Consider the following 26,479-nt stretch of genomic DNA (forward strand, 5'->3'; position numbering starts at 1 on the left):
TTTCTTCAGTTACATTTCGGGCGATACCTATCTGTAACCACTTCAGCCGGACCGGTCCTGGCGTTGCTAGACCAGCCCGATAAAGAAGAGAGAGGGGACATGCGTCGTTGCCGTCAACGCGCAAATCACACGGATGAATGTTGGACATCTTGTTTAAACTGTTTAAACTGGCCACTCGGTCCCCCACTGTGCACCACCGATGTTATCCGGTGAATTCGAAATTCCAGTAAATGCGCAAACCGTGAAGCGAGGCAATGTAACACACAAGTCGGTACGAACCTCAGTGGCGACGCGATAATGACGTCACAAGACAGTGCCAAAATCAATAGCGCCAGAACAGTAAACCTGTGGTGGTCGCAAATGTGTGGTAGACAGGGCCACTTGCGTGAGCGCTTCTTGGCACCGATTTGATAGTCGCGATAAGTATCATGAGTTGAGTGCTTAGGAGACTAAGCAAGGCAGAGGACCAGAGGAAGACGGTGACTGGAAGCGATAACCAGTTCTTTTCTGTTCTTGCCGCCCTGCATTTTCTTTTTAGCAGCACGGTTGGATATACGGCATATTACGGGTAAACAAATGCATGTAGTCGTTCTTCGTGACGTATCTGCGTAAGCGATATGTAGAACTTATTGTCCGTAATTAACAGTTCACTCATACTTCTAGCAACAACACAACCCCTTATCTTTCGCCGTATCATTTTCTCGCTGTCACAGCATACCCGAACAGAAAATATTATTTCACTTCTTTCACCTTACTCCCACGTTACAGGGAACTGCAGGGAACCCCCTACTCCACCAAACGTTTATTGTCCTCCTCCATTTGGGGTAAGGAAAACCAAGCTATATAATGGTTGCGAAGGAAACAGTTACCCTCTTCCCTTAAGCTCCAGCTTGGCTACAGCAGGAGACGTGATGCTCTGGCCTGAGAAACACCTTGCAAGACCAAAATCAAGGAAGTTATACTTAGTTAGACCAGTTATTTTTCAAAAACTTCAATTTGGCAAGTGCGCTTACGTAGTTTACAAACATGCTGTTTGAAATAAACGAAAACAACCGCTTTATTTGTGGTTGTATGGGTGCTTTGCTGTTGAACTTCGCAAAATACATTCTTTGCCAACAATGCCGCTCTCTGGAAATGTTGGCGATTTCAAAACACTATAGTTTGGTCCGGAATATTCGGGTGTTAGCGCAGGAAATTCAGCCAGATAATGAAGCGTCGACACATGCTATGCGCGTGCTCGTACGCAAATTTTCTACTTTGTGCGCGACTATTCGAAGTCTGTTTGATACTGTATGAATTTCTGGAGGCCTCTGACGTCCTCAAGAATCTTCTGTCAATTATTCGCCTGCTTAGTACTAATACGTTTAAGGCCTATTCCCCTCAAAATTTACAAACTCAGCACTTATACTCCAATCTAACAAACTCCTGCGTGGCAGCAAGAGGGAAACGTGCAGCCCGAGAATGACATAAGTGGGTTCCACCAATGAAGGCCGCTGCCTTAGGCAACATTGCAGCGGTAAATTGGTTTCAGCTGCAGCAAGACAAACTATCAAGAAATTGCGACAGCTTGGGCAATGGCAGTCACCACAGTGGCAGATATCCAGCGCCTGGTCGAGGAGAAGATGGAAGAAGACACGAGGACCTACATCGCCATGGGGGCAGGCGATGGACAGACCCTCAGGGAGAACATCGAAGCCTTCAAGAGGTTGGTGACTGTCACGTTGTTACGCACACATCTGTACAGAGGCTTGCTTGCAGCTATGCATGAGAGAGAAAAAGATCTATACCGAATCGTATGTGGTCGAGAAAGTGTCTACTCCTCCAGCTTTGGTAGGAGCACTTGGCACATTGGTGAATGTGCGCCGTGTGGGAGGATAATATCTCCCGGGTGGGATGACGCAGCTCTCTGCGCTTGCAAATGTGATCATTTTCATTTCGAATAAGGCGAATATTTATCTACAATGATACCAAGTTCCCGAAAGCTTTTTAGTAGGGCAATTATACAGTTTATAATTACACTCGGAAGCGTCGTAAAGCTGGAAAGTAATGAGGCCTGCACATTCATAAGCATGATTACTATAGCATATACATAAGAGGGCGTTTTTTGAGCTGTCCCAAATTTATAAAAGTTGTCTATTGCAGATAATATAGTTCTAAGCATCTATCTAACTTACTTAATGAGCTGGTCATTATTTCAGCGAGAAATCGAAATGCTTGATTGAGTAATAAACATATTTATACTATTTCGTTCTAATAATTACTTTGTGGCAGATATTTTATGCTACGAATAATAGGTAGTGAGAACGCAAGAACAATTCCGTTACAATAATTACTTCATGGCAGATATTTCAAGGTATGAATAGTAGCTAGTGAGTATGTGAGGTATGTCGACTTAAAACGAATTCTGAGGACGGCACGGGTGTCGGCAGATGCTCCGTCGAGCTTTTGCAAAACATTCACTGTTATTAAACTTCGGTTCACTAAACGAATTATTCCTTCTAAGGCAGAACCCTGAACACTGCAGAGTTATATGCTACAGCTACGCTGCACCTATTATGGAGGGAAACAATTCACCTAATCCAGGCACCTAGCCCGGAACAAGACTGGGATTACCTTTTAATATATCTTTTTTTCGTATAAAGGGTCCCTGAAACGGTTCCCTGAATTGTCCCTGAAACAGCTTCAGTAAATCGTAATCATTCACAACACAATTTGTGTGAATCGTCTCATAGTAGGAGAGCTATGGACGATTTGATGTCACTCTCTTAATTAGCTAGCATTTTCTCCTAGATTCCCCGAATGATCGGGTTTACGTTACGCCTTTACTGGTTCTGCGTCATGATGCAACGTCATGTTGTCCACTTCCGGTTGTCTTGGAGCGGCTAGATACAAGGCGAAGAACAGTGAATAAGTCGAATAAAACGGTGGCCGGCCCCCAACCTGCTTGTTGCTAGAGGGACGCCTTGACCGACAGATCGGGAAAAACGAAGCGGGAGAGTGCAGTGATGATGTCACGCAGATTGGCCCTGCTCTAGTGATTCCGGTCGTTTTGTAATCCGTCACTTTTAAATATGCCTTTGCTTTTAATGCTATAGTTGTAAATACATTACTTTTAACAAATCTGGCAGAATTATTATCTGATGACGTATCAAAGCGACATGGGGCCCTATAACGTAAAGCTATTCTAATGCTTCAAAGTGTTGTTTACACTGGCTTTACTCAACAAAGTATAACAAAAACATAGACGTTTCGCCACCTATGCGGGTGGCATCGTCAGTACACAATGGCAACAAATGAGAAATACATCCTATTTATCTATGAAAGTGCCGTAAACATCCGGCAGGGGGCCACGGTTAGAGTTACATGAAGATTGATTACGACGGATGAGCCATGATTCTACGAACTTTCTTGGGCCCCATCGCTGTTCCCGTGCTAGTGTGGTTACATTGTTAAAATCAAACATGTGTCCCTTTGATAAACAATGATCAACCAATTCTGTCTTGGCACGTGTAGCATGGGTGGCTTTCGTAGCATCTCTTAGATGTTCCTTGATACGGGTGCGACGTCGCCGCCCTGTCTCGCCAATGTAGCTGGCATCACAGTCCGAGCAGTTGACCTTGTAGACGACACCACTTTGTTCGTCCGGAGGTGTGCGGTCCTTTGGCTTCGGGAACACGTTTGCCAACGTGTACGAGGGTTTAAACACAGTTCGAACACCTAAAGGCCGTAAAGCCCTGCGCACTGCTTCTGATACACCGCGGACATACGGAATGCAAATAAAGGAAGCTGGCCTTTCGGCCTTGCTCTCACGAGGTTTTTGCATGCGGCGCTGCGTATTATTGACAAAGTGCTCAGGGTAACTCCGCTTATGCAAAAGAGTGGCCACATTCGTTAATTCTTGCTCCCTCAAAGTTTGCGTTGACGAGAGCGCATCGCAACGAGACAGGAGAGTGCGTACCACGGCATGTTTGTGTTCTATAGGGTGGTGAGAGTCAAAACTCAGCACACTCCCGCTATCGCAAGATTTGCGATATACGGCTGTCTCCACCGAACCTCCTTCGCTCCGTTGTACCAGCACGTTGTACCAGCACCCTGAGTGGCTCATTTGTTGCCATTGTGTACTGACGATGCCACCCGCATAGGTGGCGAAACGTCTATGTTTTTGTTATACTTTGTTGAGTAAAGCCAGTGTAAACAACACTTTGAAGCATGAGTTCCCCTGGCTTTTGGAACATTTTCTCAGCTATTCCAATATTTGTTTATTCGAATCTCCCGACGTCAAATTTGCGGAACAGCCGACGCAAGCATCGGGCGTTCACCCACCGGGTTGGCTGAACAGATCAATCAAACACTCTCCTCGTTTATAGGAGGTAACATTTGTTTGCTTGAAAAACAAATAACATTGCCTACCCTGAGTGGCTTGTCTTATCTAATTGGCTCAAAAGAAGCGAGGATCACGCTCAAGTGGAGAGGGATTTGATAGGGCCGAGCCACTTTACTGAAAATCGATAACCGGATGAAGAGGGTGGTGCCGGCGTCTGCGATTGGTCCGCTTCCCCTTACTTAGCTTGCTGGGGCTCGTCGACAATCGCGGCGGCATGCAACGGAAGCTTAAGAATGACGCTAAAACGGATTCTCAGCAAAGAAGAATTGGCAGAACGAGGTCGTAAACATGCCGAAAGTGCTCGAAAATGTTACACGGGGACACAAAATTTGTTTTACATGCAATAAACCAATGCTCTTCGAGAGGTGCGAGTAGCCAGCGCCTGAGCGATCGGCGGCAGCCATCTTTTATTCCTTTCGGAACGAGGCAGCCTGCGGCTATTCAGAAGAAAATTCAATTTTGTTCGGAATATTAATGCATCTTTATCGCGTACACGTCACTTTCACGCGGTGAGTTTTTGCGCTTTTGCGACATTGCGTGAGAGGCAGGTGAAATGGCTGCAGCCCGGAAGCTCTTGACCAATAGCCGAGGGCTAATGGCGAAGAGGCGTTGAATCAGAATTAACTATTTTTCTTTTGTTCGGTCAAATCATGCATAATCTGTGTGTACACGTTACATCAGATGGGGAGCTATCGCGGTTTTCGTGACGTCGCGTGACAAACAGGTGAAAGGGGGATGGTCCAAAGTATATTTGACCAGTCACGGAGGGCTGATTGCAGAATTGCAATAGAAAAGTTTGGAATAGCTTTACGTTATAGCGCCCCTGCCATGGTAGCTTAGTATTATGTTGCGCTGCTCAAAATGAGGTCGCGGGTTCTAAGTAACTGGATTGCTCATGTATTTCTTGACACGCTTTCAAAATTATTATCGCGAAATTGGCTCAATCTTCAGAATTCGTTAGAAGTCGATATGCCTTGCATGGTCACGAGCTACAATTCTCATATTGAAATATGTACCGTAAAGTAATTATCTGAAACAGTGAATAACTATGATTTTAATACCTATTCAATCTAGCATAATACTTTTTCATAGAAAATGTGGCCGCCTGATCGAGTAATTTAGATTAAGTGCTAGAATAGTGCTATCTGCCACAGGCAACTAAAGAAAATGACCACCCCTTCACCTACCAAAAAATGAGGGTAAGCGAAGCTTGTCGTGCTTGCACCTGACCTTCGTCACGTTTAAGTAACCGACAGGTAATGGTGCCGGATTGCTTCAGCCTCCTTCTCCCACAGCTCGTGATCTTCTCATTGCTGTCGGATTGCCTGGGCTCGGGCGGCTCTAAAGGTGCGTTTATAGTATCGGCGTGCAGGCGACGCCAGTGACTCGAACCACCGGTCGAACAATAAACGCTGTTGCCCTCACCAACGAGATGTAACTTGTGTGCGCGCTCACTCTACGTCGGGCTATATTTTAGCCTTAACCGCTAGATGTGCGCGTCAACGGCGAGCCCTTTCACGGGTGACTTCTTGCTGCCGCTCGCCGAAGGCTGCCAGTTCCTCAGTTGAACGCAGAACGCGTGACCACGTCAGCCTTTTGTCCAAGAATGCACTGAACAAAAGGAAGGCGGCACAGCGCGTGCGAAATCTTTTCCTTCCCTTTCCCTCCCCGGCGGAACGGCTCTGACTGGTTGCGCGCTTGGCGTGAGCGTGCACCTATGCAGCTGGAATTCTTGCTAGTGACTCACGCTGCGGTGTCGGTGCAGCTGTATACTTATCAAAGTGCCCTTTCCCGAAGCTGCTCTAGTCAGGGAGCAACTTTGTTTTTGCACGAACATATCGCCACCAAAACCTGTGAGCGAATACAGCCTTCGCTTGAAAAAAGCACCCTTTGTCATACTATGCATACCAATGATGATCATGGTACACATATAAGGCGTACATATAGAGGCTGGAAAGGAACATGAAACAAATAATTCAAATATAATGTGCGGTGTGGAACTGGTCACCGGGAATGCCAAACAAGGGGGACAAAATAAATACGCCGAAGCAAGTTACCCTGCGCACGCTTACGTCGTATATTCAACCCTTTACATCCTTCGAGTAGGAAGATACAAAGCAAAGACAACTGAATCAGACGAATAAAATTGTGGGCAGCCCCTAACCTACTTTCCACGAAGGGGATGACTTGACCGACAGGCCATGAGAAATGAGGCGGGAGACAGCTGCGATGACGTCACGGAGGTTGCCTGTGCTCTAGTGAGCCTGACCGCTTGTGATTCCCAAATATGCCTTGGCTTCTAGTGCTGTTTGTAAATATATGATGTTCCAAAATACCAGGCAGAATTAATCTCTGATAACTAGGCAAGCCAGCCGCCATGGTAATTTAGCGGTTATGGCATTGCGCTGTATAACACGCTGTCGCGGGTTCAAATCCCAGTCGCTACAGCCGCATTTTGATGAGGGTGAAATGCAGAAACGACTTTGTGCCATGCACTGACTGCACGCTAATGATTCCGACGTGGTCAAAGTTCAGCCATAATCCCCCCTCCATGGCATTCCTTTTTATCAGACCGAAGCTTTGGCATGCAAAACCATAGCAAAATATTTTTCAGTTGTCTGTAGATATGGCCATGTCGTCATCACCACGATTCCGTGACCAAGCCCTTCTCATTCAGTCGTGATTATGCCATCGTCGTCGTTGCGTCGTTCGTAAGGCGTCATCTTCCTGCATTCGTTGACATGGCATCGTCGTGTTACCGTGATGTTCATTACATTGTATTTCCAGCTTCATCGTTCAGCTATTATCATGATGTTATTGTCATTCCACCTGCGAAATAAAGTAGTCGTTTCACCGTCATCACCATATCGCCTTTGTCGCTTAATCGACGTAGTTTTTCTTCTTCATTAGTTCGTATTCATGCTGTCATCATGAATTGTAATCGTGTCGATGTGATCATGCATAGTCGCGTACCTCAGGATTTATTTTTAATAATATCCAAGATCGGCAATAGCTGTAACTCATGTTGTTTGAGGCATGTACTGCAGCCAGGCTTCTCTCCCGCACTTCCCCTCTACATGCTGCGCCATCTAGTGGCGCTTCCGCGAAGTCGTGGCGTGGCCTCTAAGATGTGTGGCTTGCCGTTGCGTGCATACTCCAAGAGTTACTGCATTCCTCCTCTTGAGTATTAGTGGAGCAGCAGCCTACAGTGTCATGCTGTTGTGCTTACTGAACCCGTGTGACACAGCTCCAGTTCTATCCAGCGCCAGATAAATTTTCAAGAATTTTTGACTGCACCACGTTCGGAATCGGCTCACATTTTCTTGGCTGCACTATTTTCAGGATATAGGTCCAAATTTTTAGACTGCGCTATACTGCGGATCGTCCCATCAAAAAGGTTAGATGTCTGGGTACGCAAAACTAGGAACAGCTCAGTGAGCCGGTGTGGCCACACACTGACCCAGCTTGAAAGAGAGAACAAAAAAATGAAACAGTACAGCGCTTTCTCAACTCAAGCTGATCGAACATTAGTGAATTCAGCGTGTCTAAACGGCGCTGCGTCGCAGCTGAATCGACAATACCTGCATCTTAAGAGCGGCGTCGTAAAAGCCTTTCGGCGACATTGAGATCTCTATGAGGGGCACAATCTGGTGGCTTTTTTGTGCTTGAACAGTTCAGTCTGCTGTGTTACAGCAACCCCAAAATGGCCACGACGACGCGTCAAGGCTCGTGTATAGATTTCACGCTAGCCAAATACCTAACCGGTGTCGTCAGACGCCCATTGGGGGCGTATTTCAGTGACCACAAGGCCATTATCACTTGCGTGACCAGGTAAAGACCAAATAAAGAGGCAAGAGACAAGGCAAGAAATGACTGTGTATTTCTTCGTGGTTGCCATCCGCAGATGAACTGATCTGCAGCTGCTTAGCAGAGTGCAATACTTTACTTGATTACCTGAAGTCTTTTATCTTGAAGGCACGTTCACAATGAGAAAGTTCTCGATGTCCGTTTGTCTGATAAACATGTCAATGTCCAAGTCAACTGACACCGTCACTGAACTATGCACAGCTAGCGCACGGTGAAGTGCTAGTACCAAAAACACGACCTTTGACTCCTTGAGGATCAGAGTCCACAAGTCTGTCTGCCAAAAGTTTAAAAGAGCCCGGGAAAACTCCGCGAAACTACCGACTTTATTCTTCCAGCCTTCTTCTTATGCGGCAACAGAAAGCTCAATAGCTTTTCCCAAACATGCCGTTTCTAATCGACCTTTTCTTCTGGTGTCTCTCGAGCGGAAGATGCAGAATGTGATTTATACTCGGGGCAGTTGACGAACATGCTGGAGACTGCGGTTTCTTTAAGGCGAACGTGCTCCAGAGGCCCTTCAAGGACCTTGCTGTTCTGCGCGTTCCTTCATGTTGCGGTTTTTACAGAGTCTGCAGGAGCAAAATGTTTCTCGCGGAGCTGAAAATGTAAAGAACATACTTCCATGGCCCAATAATAAATGAAGAATTCGAAGCGAGCACGAAGAAAGCTAGACCATGCTAATCCCTGCAAACGAGAGAGCTAGTGCGCTGCAGTTAAGAGCAAACATCGTGACAAACTCGTAATAATATTTTACAAACACTTCTAGCATAACTGAAAGATCGACGCTTATCACTGTATGTTTCAAAGGTTTAAAATTTTCACGACAAACGGCGTTTGTGCACGCCGCTGTCTGCTGCTGATCAGTCGGGAACCTGTAGCCGCGTACACTTGAAAACTTCGCGTCATAGTTAGACTTGCAGTTCGGAGCACAAGAGCCAGGCATTCTGAAGTGTGGCAGCACACTGTTACTATAACCAAGAGCTTTGCTCCCTCATAATTGGCAACAGATACAACAGAAACTGATGAAAACTGTGCACCAACACGGCAACCACGCGGCCGCATATTCCCCGCGCAGATGGTGACTGACTGAATTTTGCCAACAGACACATACTTCAATGCGACAAAAGAAGCAAATGCTAGGATAAAATTACTTTCCTTGCAAGAAATAGTCACTCACTAGTGACTTATAATGTGATGTATAGCTGGTAAGCATTTTTGCGCAGAAATAATAACTCTGCTGAATAAAACAATGCAGAAACCATTTTTTGTGCTGCAATTTTACGCTGACTAGCCAGAGTGGTTAAAGCCAAGAATACAGACACTACTAGTCAAGCCAAAATGCCCTTAAAAAAGGCGGAGGAGCGAATCGACACGTTGCCCGTCTCCACGGCGCAGCCCGACATTGACATTCGTCGGCCAACCCTACAGCTCCCCTCCCTCAGTCGTGATGTGGGCTGGTGGAAAAGGAGGCGGTGCGCCGACCTTGTAAAGCTCTCGGTGGTGGCAGCCGAGCACTGCCACTGATGTGAACGATCGTGCCTTCTCTGTCGATAGTTCATGTAGTTTCGCACACGGTAAAGCTCGTGCCTAAGTCAGAATTTGTGTAATCTCTTCCGCGGAAACAAATCGGAGCCGTCTTTTCTGTGGGCTGGCCCGATATGTTGTCCCTCTTTAAACTCGCGAAAGACCATCAGGCTCAGCCAGAGTAATATTCGGTACATGTGCGCAGGCTGCGTTTCCGACCGCGGATTCTCGTGGACGTGGAAAAGGTGAACACCGCGACCACCGTCCTGGGCCGTGCAATATCCTTCCCAGTGGGGCTGTCTCCATCAGTGGGTCACAAGATGGCAGACCCTGCAGGAGAAATCGGCTCTGCTCAAGGCAAGGCCTTCCATCGTGTCTTCTACGCCCCAAGAGTTGTCAGTTTTGCTATGAAGGCTTCTTATAACTGCTTGACCATGCTACGATCTTTCGATTCCCGGTGACAGTGACAATAACTTTATTAGAATGTCCTGAGGAACTTGATTAGGGGGCAACCGAAGGCTCCCCGATCAAGTTGGTGGCTCCACCCACGACGGGACAGGGAGATGGTGACTCTCCGCGACGTCGCGGGCCCTCTGGATGGCCTGTAGTTGGCTTGTGAAATCCGAGCTCTTGAGCAAGGCGTCCCACTTGGACTCGTTATGAAAGTCGGGGCCTGCGTTGTACGGGCACAGCCAGAGCATGTGGTCGAAGGAGCAGCACGCGTGACCGCATTTGGAGCACGATTGCGGAAAGTTCGGGTCTATCCAACTAAGCGCTCTCGGGGTGAGGTATGATCTCGTCTGTAAAAGCCTGAAAGTAACATCCTGAGCCCTGTTCAGTTTCGGACTGGGGGGAGGGAATTTTCTCCTGCTGTGTCTGTAATGTGACGTAATTTCGTGAAAGGTTGTAAGTTTATGAATCATGTCGAATGATTCATGTCGAAACCAACTCTACGTGCAGCATTGGCACATTCTTCTCTGGAAGGTACGGCCAGATTTCCCACTAACTGGACGCCGCTTTTTATCGCGTGCCTCTCTCGGGAATGAAACGGCTTTTTTGCCCTTTTAGCAAACGATTAATCTCACAAAAAACGTGTCAGGTCATGCACAAGCATGGTAAAGAAATGTTTTAGCACTGACTCTTTGATTTGCTACATGACCATTAAAACTCAGTGCTAATGGCATGATTAATTGATATATTAACGCTACCTTCCACTAACTTTAGTGTCCAAGCAAAACGTCGACGCATAACCGTAAGGCTTGCATTTGAGTAACCAAAACCTAACTAGCTAACCATTTGCCTTGTTATCCACTTTACGCAATGTGTTTGCACAGTTATTGTCAAAAGCCACGTGCCCACAGACCACAAGTTGCATTGTGAATCAGCAAGCGTTCTTTCTCTGTTACCACTTTATTACGTAATTTTGGCTAGACGTGAAGAGGGTTCATTGCCTAATATGCATTAGTTGAAGTTTATTTTGAAGGACGCTTCACTACGGGATAGCTGAAAATCCTGGTATTTCTAGTACCAACGCCCAGAAAAAACGCAGTTCGTGTCTTTGAAGACAATGCCCGTCGACTACTGTAACCAGCCCGGCGTACCAGTCTGCTTCAGAACTTCATATATACAGCGGGAACCTTGGTCTTCTCTTAACGAGCTTGTTTGACTAATAATTTTACAGATGTCTAGGACACAGCACCTCTTTCAAAAGCGAACGTGTCTTCTATGGTTTGATTTTGTCATCCAAACAGCGGCGCAGGGTGCAGGTACGGTGATGATATTGAGCAGCCAAAGCACCGTGACGCTCGAAGACGTCAGGGCCGGTGCGCCCGGCTGTCTTCTCTGGCAGCAGACGTACATCTTCCGCAACCGGTCGCTCACCGAGTTGCTGGTCAAGAGGGCAGATTCCCAAGGCTTCGCCGCTATTGTGGTCACCGCGGACTCCCCCGTGCCTTGAGATGGCGTTTTGTGTCACGAGTATCTCTCGCAACTGCCGCATGGCCTCAGGTACCGGGTCTCCTAAAACGCTCGTGCACACTTCAGAAAAGGCTGCATCATGTGAGGTTTAATTAATTTGCCCCTAAACAATATTTGAAATTTATGTTTCGTGGTATTGGTGCTACCTGTACTTTCAGGACACGAACGGTATGTCAGTGGACATAATGTTCTTGACAGTAATCTACAGCGAACACAAATTGTTAAATTGAGGTAACCCACGCAATAGAGATGATAATAATTGTTTGCGGACAGCATAAACTCTAAGGCTTAAACATTTTTGTTAAGATATAAGATAGTATATTGTGTTTTTTATGCGTGACATAATTTATATTTTACTCTTTTATTCTCTGCTCGGTAGGCAGTGGAAAAAGATCGAAAACAACAGGGCAGTTGTTTCATTGTTTCATTATGACGATTATCGAGAAAGAATACGTTAAAGTAGGTCGGCGGCCTCGCAAATGCGCCATCTGTCGGTCAACGCCGGAGCAGTCCAGCGGCCAAGGACAAGTAAATTTGGAGGAAGGGTAACAAAGAAGGTTGACACCAAAAGACCAATAGAACAAACAGCAGAGTATGTTTTGACCAGCAGCGGATGACTACCCATATGACTTCTATCAATTCAAATAGCTTGGACCGCAAATTAGGGCATTTTTTGTAAATATTACCTGCTGCTATCAGCTGTGAAACAAATAACACCGTGGCATATCTACTATGCCTACGGAGATTACCCTCAAATCACAAAAGGCTCGTCACAAATTGAAGTTCAACGTCTGCAATCCACACATCCTCTACAAAAGAACAGAGAGCGTTCGAACTATCAAACGTCACCACCACTACTACTGAAGCAAAGTATTACGCCATGACATCTGTTTTAACCTGCATTTGCTCATAATCGCAGCCACTCAAAAGTGTCATCCTGAGACTTTGAATTGTTGTTAATAAGCATTATTTCCAGAAGCATAAACAAAGATGGTAATGCTCTACTGTACAAAATATGTATACAACAGTGATAGTCTTGCAACGTGAATCTTCTATTTAATGGATTCCTTGTTACAGTGGCATTGTAGGCAACACAGAGGAAGATAGTTTAGAACACACTGGCCACACTCCCTTTACCTCATCCCGAAATTAAAGCGGCGAATTGAAATTTGGAAACCAATAAATATCGGGAAACAACGTTAAACCTAATCCCGATGCCTAGATAAGGTGACGACTCATGGATTAGCTGTTTCTATAGTTCATTATCTCCCAACAAATAGCTCGGTTACGTTGTTTAGAAACTTTATTAAGGATTACAATGACTGTCTCCCATATCCGACTGTGGCATTTTCGCTGTTTCGCCAATTTAAAGGCAGCGTTTACCGACGAGGTCCATGGTTGCAAGCTCCAAGACACGTATTCGAGCGACATGGATGTTGGGGCTTCGGCCACGTTGAACGACATCAAATGGATATGCAGGGTCTCGAAGCTGCCTGTAGTCGTCAAGGGCGTCCTTACTGGTAAGTGCATAGTTTCTCAACGGGGCTGTGAACCCTCTGCTGCGTGCAGCCGCAAAAGAGTGAACACATGTGCTTCAAACCATGCAGCCCGTCAACCGATGAAGGATGGCTGCTTGACGTGGTTTTGTGGGAAGTCTTGCTCAAACGTAAGACGTAAGACTGATCAGATAGTCCTACACGTAAGTGGGCAATGTTGCATGGTAACTGACGTATGGGGGTTTACGTGCCAAAACTGCAATGTGATTATGAGGCATGCCGTAGTGGGAGACTCTGGATTAATTTTAATTACCGTGCACCTGAATCTGTGTACACGGATGTTTTCGCATTTCGCCCCATTGAAATGCGGCCGCTGTGGATGGGATTCGATCAGGCGACCTTGTGCTTAGCAGCCTCCAGGTTTCTGCACCGTACGTGAATACTGGTAAGACGCAGCTGTTATGTACTTTCTTTTGAGGGCTAATGGTAACATGCTGTTCATGATCTGGTAATGCCTGCAAAACGCACCCCAGCCCATTCTTCTTCTTCTTCTGATTATTTCAGTCTCATGATCCGGATCCCCGGTCACTACCTGCCCTAAGTAGACGCATTCCCTTACCACTTCCAGTTCCTCTCTGCCTATCGTAAACTGTCGTTCTCTTCGAGAGACTGTTAAACATTACTTTAGTTTTCTGCAGATTAATTTTTAGACCCCCCCTTCTACTTTGCCCCTCCAGGTCAGTGATCATGCGTTGCAATTGTTCCCCCTGAGTTACTAAGCAAGGCAATATCATCAGCGAATCGCAAATTACTGAGGTATTCTGCATTAACTCTTATCCCCAATTCTTCGCAATCCAGGTCTCTTATTACATCCTGTAAACGCGCTGTGAAAAGCATTCGAGAAATCGTATCTCACTGCCTGATGCCTTTCTTTACTGGGCTTTTGTTGATTTCTTTATGTGAACTGCGGTGGCTGTGGAGCCGCTATAGATATATTTCAATATGTTTACATACGGCTCGTCTACACCTTGATTCTGTAATGCCTCCATGACTGCGGAGGCTTCGACTGAATCAAACGCTTTCTCGTAGTCAATGAAAGCTCTATATAAGGGTTGGTTATATTCTGTACATTACTCTATCACCAGATTGATTGTGTGAATATGATCTATATTTAGTAGCCATTACGGAATCCTGCCTGATCATTTGGTTGACAGAAGTCTAAGGTGTTCCTGGTTTTATTTGCGATTACCTTAGTAAATACTTTGTAGGCAACGGACAGTAAGCTGATCGGTCTATAACTTTGAAGTTTTTGGCGTCCCCTTTCTTATGGATTAGGATTAGGTTAGCGTTCTTCCAAGATTCCGGTACGCTCGAGGTTATGAGGCATTGCGTATGCAGGGTGGCCAGTTTCTCTAGAGCAATCTGACAACCATCTTTCAACAAATCTGCTGTTAACTGCTCCTCCCCAGCTGCCTTCCCCCTTTGCATAGCTCCTAAGACATTCTTTGCTTCTTCTGGCGTTACCTGTGGGATTTCGAATTCCTCTAGGCTATTCTCTCTTCCACTATCTTCGTGCGTGCCACTGGTACTGTATAAATCTCTATAGAACTCCTCAGCCACATGAACTATCTCATCCATATTAGTAACGATATTGTCGGCTCTGTCTCTAATCGCACACATCTGATTCTTGCATACTCCTAGTTTTTTCTTCGCTGTTTTGAGGCTTCCTCCGTTCCTGAGAGCCTGTTCAATTCTATCCATATTATAGTTCCTGATGTCCGCTGTCTTACGCTTGTTGATTAACTTAGAAAGTTCTGCCAGTTCTATTCTAGCTGTAGAGATAGAGGCTTTCATACATTGGCGTTTCTTGATCAGATGTTTCGTCTCCTGCGATAGCTTACTGGTTTCCTGTCTAACGGCGTTACAACCGACTTCTATTGCGCACTCCTTAATGAAGCCCATGAGATTGTCGTTCATTGCTTCAACACTAAGGTCCTCTTCCTGAGTCAAAGCCGAATACCTGTTCTCTAGCTTGATCCGGAATTCCTCTATTTTCCCTCTTACCGCTAACTCATTGATCGGCTTCTTATGTACCAGTTTTTTCCGTTCCCTCCTCAAGTCAAGGCTAATTGTAGTTCTTACCATCCTATGGTCACTGCAGCGCACCTTGCCGAGCACTTCCACATCTTCTAAGATGCTAGAGTTAGCGCAAAGCAAGAGGTCCATTTCACTTCTAGTCTCGCCATTTGGGCTCCTCCCCGTCCGCTTTCGGCTATCCCGCTTGGGGAAGAAGGTATGCGTTATCCGCATATTATTCTGTTCTGCAAACTCTACTAATAACTCTCCCCTGCTTTTCCTAGAACCTATGCCATATTCCCTCACTGACTTCCCTCCAGCCTGCTTCTTGCCTACCCTGGCATTGAAGTCGCCAGTCATTATAGTGTGTTTTGTTTTGACTTTACCCATCGCCGATTCCACGTCTTCATAGAAGTTTTCGACTTCCTGGTCATCATGACTGGATGTAGGGGCGTAGACCTGTACGACCTTCAATTTGTACTATTGCTGCCCTGTCTTGCTTAAAGGTTCCCAAACTCAGAGAACTCGAGGGGCTGTTTATGCAGGCCCAGCCCGAGTTCGAGCCTGAAAATGTCTTGTATTGGACTACCTAAGACCGTCCCCGTGATTTCAAACCTGGTTCGAATTCAGCCTTGGCCCTAAAGATTAAAGACCAGCCCGACCAGGCCGTGTTTCGGGCTAATTTGTAATAGTGAAAGAAAGAAATATTTAGTTTCATTTCATTTTATTTCAACAATAGCCCAACCTTCACTTATTATTGCTCGATTAGTCCATATAAATATACGCATCTACTATTAAAAGCAGAGAAAATAGGTGGGAATGGGGATGGTAAGTGCCACCGAGAGTGACACACCGAGTGCTTAGTCTTATCATACATATAAAGAAGTTGTAGAATATTTGCATCAGGCAGGTTTGACTGCGTCAGGTTTTCGTCAAAAATTGATGCTGAAGAAATGACGTACATGCTTTAATAACCATGCATGTACTTTACAGTGTGATGTGATACTATAGTTTCTAAACAGCTGCGCGGTAACGCACAGGGTTTCCGAGCTTACCTTAGCCAAGCCGCTGAAATAAAAAAAAGACTTACAAACCATGGTGCAAGCTACGACTTTAAAGCCCACACTGTTCAGTCCTCAGGCCTCTGACCACTTAACGTCGCAAGTCTGATGATAGTGTTTGGCACCGTGATTTATTAATATTTACTTTTCTTTAAACAACTTTCGCATTATTTCTTTCGACACACGATATAGCGATGGTATAGCTGAACACGCCGCTAGCCATTGAATCTGATGCTTGAACGGAGGCAGATTTGGGCATAGGTCCGCCATCTTTCAATCCGCTTTTGCGCATCGAAGCCACCTCTCGTTTGCACGGGGGATATTTCATTTATTATGCCCTTACACCAAAGAAATATCAAAGAGGGGATCCATCTTACAAGCTTGTTCCAGCACTGTGGAATTACCACTGGCACTATAGCTTATAGTGCCAGTATAGCCGATAGCTTTGACAGCAAGAAGAATGTTATTTCTTTCCGGAGCTTCAACAATGTGTGCAATCTTCAAAACAATGTTTTCCCAATCTCTCGTATTGCATTTTCAATATGCTTGCGGAGCCCGTCTTGACTTGGCCACTGACACAACACATCTTCTGTTGTGCCTTGCTAGTCGAACATAACGCACATATGTCGTCATTCAAGTTCTCCTTATAGAAGAGTTGCATTTTCAGCAGAGACGTCATCGCATTTCTGGCCAAGCGGGCAATCTTACAGGAACCTGCGCTCCTCATTTTTGTACGCATGATCATCCGTGCGTGTGCGAGAGAGAAAAGGAAATATTGTGTATGATTCATCGTACAACAGCTTCCTTTTTTATGGGAGACACCACCTTCCGATATATTATCGCGCACCAAATTGAAACAACAGCTTTACTTTGACGGCTGCAGGACACGAAGACCCAATCTTGAAATGGCGCGTGGCCCAGCTAGGTCCTCTTCTTCGTTCGTCAGTTAGCCTAAAAAATGTGCCTTTATTCCTCCCCTGTGAAAGCGGATGTACAGCGAAGCTGTTGCTGATGTTGACCGCGGTACACAAGCACCACCACCTCAACAGTCATACGTCACGTGCTCACGCACGTGTGCTCATTGCTCTAGGCCCTCCACCAAGCGCAAGTGCCTTCTTGGACTAATTCAACTTTTCAAAGTAAATTCCGTCAGAGAATTGGTAAAGTACGACTTATGCACAAGCTGCAAACACGATAGCTTTGGTTTCTAACTCGAATTTGCTAATAAACGGATTCATACCACGTGGAAACTCAAGAACAAACCCTTTCCCAACTGCCGTTTGAGGTCTATATGAGTGGCCGCGGCCTCTAGTGCGGTTTTTCGAGAGTGTGTGCCGTAACGTCCGTTACACTCGCACCACACGCTGTGTGACCCATGCGACGGGCCGACCGCCCATCCATCAAGGACAGATACATTCTGTGCACACGTGCGTCGTGCACGCACCCAGGTGTGTTCAATAAAGAGAATGAGCACGCATGCTCATTCTTCTCTGCCCTCCTCAAAGCGCAAGTGCGTTACTGGACTAACTGAATCCCTCGAAGTAAATTGCGTCAGAATATTCGTAAAAAATCCACTTAGACACAAGCTGCATATATTATAGCTTTGGAGTGTAATTTGATTATATGAGAATAACGGCATCGTCACGTGTTAGTATCACCTAGTGACGTAACCTCATACCGCAATCACGTCAAACCTGACGTCACGCGATGAAGTCTTCGTCAAGTGATGATGTCCCCTGATGATGTCATGCCATGCCTCTTGGAGAGGCAGTGCACTGTGCACTTTTCGCTTCTTTGCATCGCCTCCGGGATCGAGCCAACATTTTTGTGTGAGCACCGCGCAAGCGGACAAAAAATGTCCGGACCAACCAGAGGCTAACAGCTTCGATGTAAAACATAAGATGGCTAGCGCGTGGCCTGTGCTCACTTCTTTGTGGTTTGTGAACTAGCCTAGAGACCTCAGGTGGCATTATAATCAAGTTGACGCGCCTAAATACGTAGCACTGCTGTAGCATGTGTTTCCAAGGTGTCAGTATAGTACAAAAATCGGGTATTGTATAATGAGAGCAAACGCGAACTCATGCAAAGCACATACGGCACGCCCAGTCTCGTCTTTATCGCAAGCGTCGTTTTTTGTATCAGCGCGAACTAACAAATTGCTTAAGCTGCTGCAATTATACACTGGTTCTTTGCATTCCAGCCGAAGCGGCGCTCCAAGCATACCGCCACGGTGCCGCGGCCGTCATCGAGTCCAACCACGGAGGCCGCCAGCTGGATGGAACCCCAGCCACGGTGCGTGAATGAAACTTGAAATACCTCAGTGTCCCATGAAGGCGAAAAAGCGTGCAAAAAAAAACACTTCGGAATTCTGAAAACTCAGGCGAATACTTGTACAGCCCTCCTTGCACCGCAGTTTCAAAAAACAAATGGAAAAGAAAAGCACATGATACTTGACAATATTTGTATCTACAAAAGAGCGAGTAGTATAAGTACAATAATTTATTTATATAAGAGCGGAGATGATGATGATGAAGCAAATTCTACTGGGCCCGAAATAAATCGGTGGTGCACGCAGGCACCAGATGGCGTGGTTCACTAGTTACGGGACCCATATGTTTCCAGCAGCTCCTGGCCCCTGTCCGTCAGTGCGAGCTGAATGCGTAAGGCGGGGCTGGATAACAAGGTCTGCCATCGCTCAAGGAATTGGGGATTGGGGGAGTTGGTGAGACGGGGAGGAGGGGGGTCTTGAGTTCTGTGCACTCTGCCAAGACGTGCGGCAGGGTGCCCTTTTCTCTTCTGCAAAAAGGACAGAGCATATCGTATTCCGCAGGGTACATGCGGTTCATCAATACGGGATGCGCAAGCGATGCCGCCTGCGCTCGACGCAGGATCGTCTGTTGTTGCCTGGTGAGTTTGGGGTGCGGTTCTGGCAGTCTGCACCTTTCCTCTCGGTACATCCGGGTAATGTCCCGAAAGCTGGTAACCGGGTGCGGTAGCTCTTCCGGCTCGTGCTCGGCCCGGATTGACATTTCTCGGGCATGGTAGTCGGTGATGGTGTTGCCTGCTACCTGCGAGTGAGCCGGGACCCACACGAGCTCTATGGCTCTTCCCTGAGGCTTGTGCTTGGCTAGAATGGCTCGGGTCGCGGAGGTGATTACCCCCCTGCGGAAGCTTCTGTAGGCTGTCTTAGAGTCGGTGACTACGGTGTCCACGCTAGGCTGTGCGAGGCCGAGGGCCACGGCCGCTTCTTCGGCAACTGCGGGGTCTGTTGTCTTCAGGGACGCGCTGACGATCAGCCTGTCTTTTGATGTAACCACCACCGCTGCACGGTCACTGTGTTTTTGGAGTGAGGCGTCCGCGTAGAGGACCCTGGGGTTCTCTTCCAGCTTCCGGGCTAGGGCTTTGGCTCGCGCGGTGCGCCTCTCGTCGTCCTTGCCCGGCCTCACGTTCCAGGGAAGGGGTTTTGTCTGAATGATCGTTTTCCAGTCTTCCGGAAGGGCCGTCTTCATGGGTACTGGCTCGATCTGCCATCCTATCTTGCGTAGGACGGCTCGTCCGTGTTCCGTGTGACTGAGCCGGATTCTCTGATTAGGGAGGGGGGCTTCGATGAGCTCCTCCACTGTGTTGCGGGCGCCCATGTCTAGCAGTTTTAGCGTCGACGAGTACATGGGCATGCCCAGTGCTTGTTTCGTTGCCTTACGAAGCATCGTGTTTAGGATGTCCCTATTCGCCTTCGTCAGCTGAAAATACGGGGCGGAGTAGGTAACCCGCGACACGACTAACGCGCGTACCAGGCGCATGGCATCGTCCTCTTTAAACCCTCGGTTTCTGTTTGATACCCTCCGAATCATACCAAGTATCTGTCCGGTTGTAGTCTTGATCTTCGTGATGGCGGCGTGTGCCTTTCCGTCGCTGTGAAGTAGTAGGCCGAGAATACTAATCTGCTGTGTTGGCTTGATCTTGTGTTGGCTTCAGCGGAGAGCTTGGTACAAGACTGGCCGCTGAAGCCTACTATTCTGCACTGGCAAACAAAAGAAGGAAGGTGGACGATCAGGATAATGATCACTAGGCTATTGTTGTGTTGATGAATGCCTTCTTTTTCGTATTTTTCCGAATGTTGCGCCCACGCATAGGTTACGAGTGAGAAGTCTCGGAACTTTCGCTTCTCGGAATCTGCCTTTCCCTAGGTACCACACTCCAACGGAAGAGACGACCCTTCGCTCCATTTGTCCCGAGCCGAGCTGAACAACGCCACAGTGGTTAAATACGCCGGGTTAAGCTTGCTCCCCTTTCGGCTCCGTGATGCCGCCCCAATGAATTCGAAATGCGACTGGCAGGCCTTCTGTTCGAATCGCCGGTCTCAAAAAGCTTTGTACTTCATTTTTTTTATTTCTGGAATATTAGATCACAACCCCTTTTGACTTCTGCAGTAGTTGTTCTTGGCGTATATTTCACTATAAGTCATGACACGGAGGGTTCTTGCCAAGGGGAGAGAATCGCGGGGGTGATTTGGGGAAGGGGTTCTGGTTAGGCAGCTGCCGCAGACCAAGCTTGTAGGCACGTTGTTCCTGCGAATTCGCTTTATTGTTAAACACTCTGCAGATTATAATTAGGGTCTTGGTTATGGGATGCGCATACGACGTCCCAGCGGTACGCACTCCTCCCGTCGCGACATCATGGCACCGGCAGTGCGCCGAAGACGCACTGCCAAGCTGTAAGCCTTATGCTACATGCGCCACATTGACATAGATTGCCCACTGACAACAACTGGCGCTTCGCTATTACGGACTCTGTATCAGCCGTTATGATGTCGTTTGGACAGAAGTTTAAGCGGCGGGCTGGCGATCGAGCAAAGCGCCCAGAAGCTAGAGTGCCCAGAAAGAACTCGCAGTTCCGCCCGAAAGGCGAAACGTCGATTGCGATAGTGAATTAGAGGACAGCTCTACGAAATATTAAATAGTAGTTTTATCGGCCTTATAAACTTGTAAGCATAGTTGTACTATTCTCGCGGAGAACTTTCTGTGGCTACGCAGAGAAAGCAATGGGTGCGTGATTGGTGCACATGTGTGACCGCGCCAGCATGTTCGTCAGCGTTTCACAGTGCTTTTGGTTGCTTGGAACAGACGCAAAGTTTTCGGGTTTTACGCTCGAAAACCACCATGTCATTATGAGGCACGGCTTAGTAGTGAACTGCGGGAATTCTAACCACCTGGGGTTATTTTACGTGGAAGTAAATCGAAGTACATGGGTGTCTTCGCATTTCGCTCCCATCGAAATGCGGCTGCCGTCGCCGGGATTCAATCCCGCAACCTGCTGCTCAGCCGCCCAAAACCATAGCCTCTGAGCAACCACGGCGGATGCTCGAAGCAGACCCTTAATCGACGCAACTACGACGTGCGGCGGTTTCGCGTTTCTCCAGGCGCCGGAGGGAAAAGCTGCAAAACGAGTAAAGCTTTACACTCAGTGGTGTGTTCTGTCGTATGTAGCCCAATCTATTATATTGTTGATGTTTCTCTTCCCCAGCCTAAACTAACGTACATTAAAACGCGGGACTCTTTTCAGGAGCGCTCTCACTTTGCGCGCTTTGTCCCCGTGTGTGTGTGTGAAAACTTTTATTGTACTGAGGTCCGGAGGCTCGACTTCTCAAGCCAAGGCGGGCCACTCCCACGTTGGCACTGTCAGGCCAAGCCTTTCAGCCACATCATGGGCCCTCTGGACTGCCCTTAGTTGGTCCTGAAACAATGGGCTTTGAATCCTTTTCTCCCACTGTGTCCATTCTTCAACGAGGTTGGGGAGAGTCGCAGGACACCCCGCCAGCATATGTCTAATTCCAATGATGCCATTACAATCATTGCATTCCATCTTAATCTCCCTCTCTGGATATATTTTATTAATGGTGTACGGTGTGGGATATGTATCCGTTTGCAATAAGCGCAGTGAGACTGCCTCAGCCCTGTTCAGTTTTGAATGTGGCAATGGGAATTGTCTGCGTCCTAAATAGTCCCCGTAGCTTTCCTTCATAGGCGCAGAATGTTTTCGGGGAATTGACAACTATAGTGTCACGTGTGCACAAGCCTACATGAACGTACCTCACTCAATGACTGCGGAAACTTGCTGTCTACACGCTGCAGTAAGGAAATGCGGCAGCAACACTGACCGAATTGACCTTCGTGTGGCCGCTCGCACAGCTGCGAACTATGACTTGAAAACACAGCGCAACACCAACTCTTTAGCCGTCTCAGATGGTTTTCAAGATATGGCGGAACGGCCAGGTGTTGACTGTACAATTGCTAGAAAGTATAGCGGAACGTGGCGTTTGTGTACGCACCGGAGGTTTCTGCGCATGCGCGGGTAACAGCGGGTGTGGGAGGGAGAATGTAGGAGCTTTTTCTCGTTGAATCTTTAACTCTGCCTAGGCACTACGGAGGAGAAGCTTCTTTGCTCGTGTTGCAGGCGCTTGTCCCTATGCGTGCCGGCATTGCGGAGTGGGGTCGAGTGGGGCTTAGCGTGCTCGAGTGAGGTTGAGGTTTGAACCTGTAAGGCGTGAGAAAGGTTTAATCCGGCATGACTAACTAAGCATCAGCGCCGCAGGTGCGAGAAAGCCTGTCCGACATACCTTAAGGTTTTCAGGGTCCTGAACGTCCGACGTACCTTTGGAGCTTTACCAAATGCGATCACCAAATGGGGCGTCCGTACCCACTGCTTCACCTGCTTCGCAGCGTAAACAAGCTCGACCCCACTTCGCAATGCCGGCATGCCTAGGGCACAAGCGCACACATGTGCAAAGAAACTTCTGCGTAGGGCCTACGTAAAGTCAGTTATTCAAGACACAAAAGACCACAGATTTTTTTTTTCTCTCACACCCGCTATTGGTCGTTTTACAACCACTATGGGGTGTTACGTGCCAAATCCAGGTCCTGATTACGAGGCACGCCGTTGGTGGGGACTCCGGAAATTTTGACTACCTGGACTTCTTTAACGTGAACCTCAATGTAAGAACACAGGTGCTTCCGCATTAGTCGCCCATCGAAATGTGGCCGCCGTCGTTGGGATTTGATTCGCCAACCTCGTACTTAGCAGCCCAATATCATAGCCACTAAGCAAAAACGTGATAGAGCACAGATTGCGTAGAGCACACATGGAAACACGTCACTCGCTGCTTGTGTTTTCTCATCGTATTCTCTCACCCGCGCGGCATGACGATAGTAACCAACTCGCCCTACTTTCCATATTACAGACCTCAAAATGAAGTCCGCCAAAAGTGGACTAGTGTCGACGCTTGCCGGAGAAGCTAGAAGCTCGCATAGTTAAAGATAGCAAGAAACAAGGGCCAACCAAGCTAGGAAATTATTGCTTAATCTATAATTTCTATCACACCTTCATTTACCAGTGAACTATCACTATAAACGTGTAGTAAGAAGTAATGTTGAAAGCATTTATGTTCTTGAGAAACTCACTCCTCAAACGTTTAATTAACTAAGGTCAAGAAATAATCATATGTTGCGCCAATGTGTCCCCTCTTTTCTATATTGTAATAAAAATACATATTTAATTGTGCTGGAATTGAGTCTGGAATCAAAGTGTTCGTATATCTTATCTTAAAAAATTCAAATATAGTCTTGAACGCCCCCAAAGTGCAAAGTAATTTTTTAATTAACTGCATGGACGTTGCGTTTCGTACGTGCAAGTGAAGCATGTCCGCCTCTTCAGGTAACCCAAAAGAAAAGGCGAAAGAAATTAACCACTCACTCGTGTTCATAAAAAATAAACTGTTCTGACGAAAAGAAAAAAAGGAAAGGAGCTGTCAGGCGGCACCAATAGCCCGAATAGACAAAGCGTGAATCGACAGTTGTCACGGCACCTGTTGTATATTTTGCGTGTGGTCATTTTCATCCAGCTATCATGTTATCGCTTTCGCACCGCACAGGCATGCTGTGTCGAAAGTAGTTGAAAACTATTTTTCGCCGCACTTCAGTTCCATGAACTAAGCCAGAATCTTCTTCGTGAAAGTTTTCAACAGTCATTCCATTTCTCTGCCGCACCGGAAACCATGCATATCCGCCTGCAATGATTCTATTCTGTTTAGAAGTCGCATGCACCTGATTCAGATTGACGTCCTCCCCGAGATCGTCGCCGCCGTTGGTGACAAGATGGAAGTGTACCTGGACAGCGGAGTGCGAACAGGTGCGGACGTGGTCAAGGCGCTCGCGCTCGGAGCTCGGGCGGTGTTCGTGGGACGACCTGTGCTGTGGGGACTCGCATACGACGTAAGCCGGTTTATTTCTGTTTCGATATTTTACGGGAGCGTTACGCCGAGCCTTCGGGGCATTTTCAACATGGGTGGCCTTCAACATGCAGCGCTTCTTGTACTTATACTGTTATGAACATCACTTCATTCAGCCTGTCAGGAAAGAAGTGCTTCTCCGAGCATGCTTTTGAAGTCGCAAGCAGCGTGGTCCCGTCTCGCTGCTTTCACATCACTCCGCATGACGACGAGACCTGGTTTCGCATTGACGAGAAATTCTGCATTCCGGTTCTGAACCATCTTTCGCTGCGCATCGACGATTTTCAGAACTTAAACAAGAGGGCAAAGCAAGTATAGAGCGCCGAGAAGACAGATATTCCGAAGAAGCATTGAGCGGAGCACAAGCTTCTTCAATGCGCAGAGAAGCCTGGTTTGGAATGTGAGCGCCTGTTGGCCCACAAAAACGAAATTAAGCAGCGTCGAGTAGCGGAACTAGTGCACGCGTAGCGGATCAGCGTCGATATGCATCAGAAAGGCGGCTTCAAGGGCTCACTTGCGCGGTGAATCCGGGTATAGCATCGGTAGGCTGCGACGAAATAGCACTGTACGGATACCGCACGCGTCATTCTTACGGGACAGACAGACAGACAACGAACTTTAATTAATCCTGAGGAGCTACTGTCAGGACCTCCTAACGGGAGGCCATTGTAGCCGCTGGCCGCGCCCACGTAAAGGACAGAACGCCGTGACGCTCCGCTCTTTCCTGGGCCCTCTGGATAGCCTGGGCTTGCTTACGCAGTACTGTGCTTCTGATGGCCTCCTCCCATCCGGCTTCGCTGGAGAGGAAGTCGTTAGGCAACGTGGGACATCGCCAGAGCATGTGAGCCATTGAGCAAAAGGTTTCAGTGCAGTCGGGACAACTAGGGTCCACATCCGAGTACATCCTACTAATGAATCCCCGCGACGGGAAAGATCCCGTCTGCAGCATTCTAAGTGTTGCTGACTGACCTCTACTGAGCTTCGGATGAGGCAGAGGATAAATTCTCCGACCAAGTTGGTAATGTTTAGCAATTTCATTAAATGTGAGGAGCGGATCGTTCTGCTGAGTCCCTTCCTGCCCCTCCGGAGCCTCCAGACCGTCGCGGCGCCTCAGTTCTCGCGCACGGTCGTGGGCAAGCTCGTTGAGGTTTGGGAAGCCCTCGAGAACGTTCGTCCCCATGTGTGCGGGGAACCTAGTGATATAATGAAAACCGGGGCAAGTCCATTTCTCTAAAATAGAGGCCGCTTCTCGTGCGTGGTTACCCGACTCAAAAGCTCTGATTGCGTCTCTCGAGTCAGTGCAATTGTAGGAACGCTCTGGGTCACACAAGGCCAGCGCAACCGCAATTTGCTCTGCGATACTCGCGGTGGCCGCTCTGACCGAGGCCGAGGAGCGAAGCCGCCCCCGCCCGTCTATAACCGACAACGCGAACACTCTCCTGTTCCCGTACTGCGCCGCATCGACAAAGACCGCGGAGTCTCTTTCATCTCTAACTTTCTGCAATATGGCTCGAGCACGGGCTTTACGTCTACCCTCGTTATGCTGCGGATGTACGTTCCGCGGGAAGGGCCTCACTAGGTAGGTTGCCCTCGTTTCTCGTGTCAATGTAATACGCCGGTCCTCCATTATCCTAGGAGCCATGCTCGTCGAGAATTCGCCTGCCAGCTTGGGTCGACGATAGCCTAACCACCTGAGTAGTGGCCTGTGCCTCTATAATCTCGTCTATGCTATTGTGCATACCGAGTTGATCTAGCCTGTCGGAGCTCGTGGCAATAGGCAAGCCCAGCACTTTCTTGATGCTCTTGCGCATGA

The 26,479-nt window shown here is 47.5% G+C and overlaps 1 protein-coding gene across 6 annotated transcripts in view; it reads left to right on the forward strand.

Annotated features, from left to right (window-relative positions):
* Positions 1 to 26,479, forward strand: part of LOC135913675 (uncharacterized) — a 119,921-nt gene that overhangs the window by 20,698 nt on the left and 72,744 nt on the right. For 3 of the 6 annotated variants that reach the window (XR_011515352.1, XM_070541115.1, XM_070541116.1), the window contains exons 2-8: positions 1,532 to 1,705; positions 9,978 to 10,129; positions 11,524 to 11,779; positions 13,122 to 13,269; positions 13,357 to 13,422; positions 18,583 to 18,674; positions 24,491 to 24,649. Coding sequence is in view for 5 of the 6 variants with exons in the window: in XM_070541115.1 (XP_070397216.1) it covers positions 1,532 to 1,705; positions 9,978 to 10,129; positions 11,524 to 11,779; positions 13,122 to 13,269; positions 13,357 to 13,422; positions 18,583 to 18,674; positions 24,491 to 24,649 (1,047 nt within the window). In the remaining variant the exon portion in view is untranslated. The remainder of the gene's footprint in view (positions 1 to 1,531; positions 1,706 to 9,977; positions 10,130 to 11,523; positions 11,780 to 13,121; positions 13,270 to 13,356; positions 13,423 to 18,582; positions 18,675 to 24,490; positions 24,650 to 26,479) is intronic. The other 3 variants (XM_070541117.1, XM_070541118.1, XM_065446264.2) reach the window with 3 other exon arrangements.

This window comes from Dermacentor albipictus, chromosome 6 (assembly GCF_038994185.2).
Source record: "Dermacentor albipictus isolate Rhodes 1998 colony chromosome 6, USDA_Dalb.pri_finalv2, whole genome shotgun sequence".
Classification (NCBI taxonomy): domain Eukaryota; kingdom Metazoa; phylum Arthropoda; class Arachnida; order Ixodida; family Ixodidae; genus Dermacentor; species Dermacentor albipictus.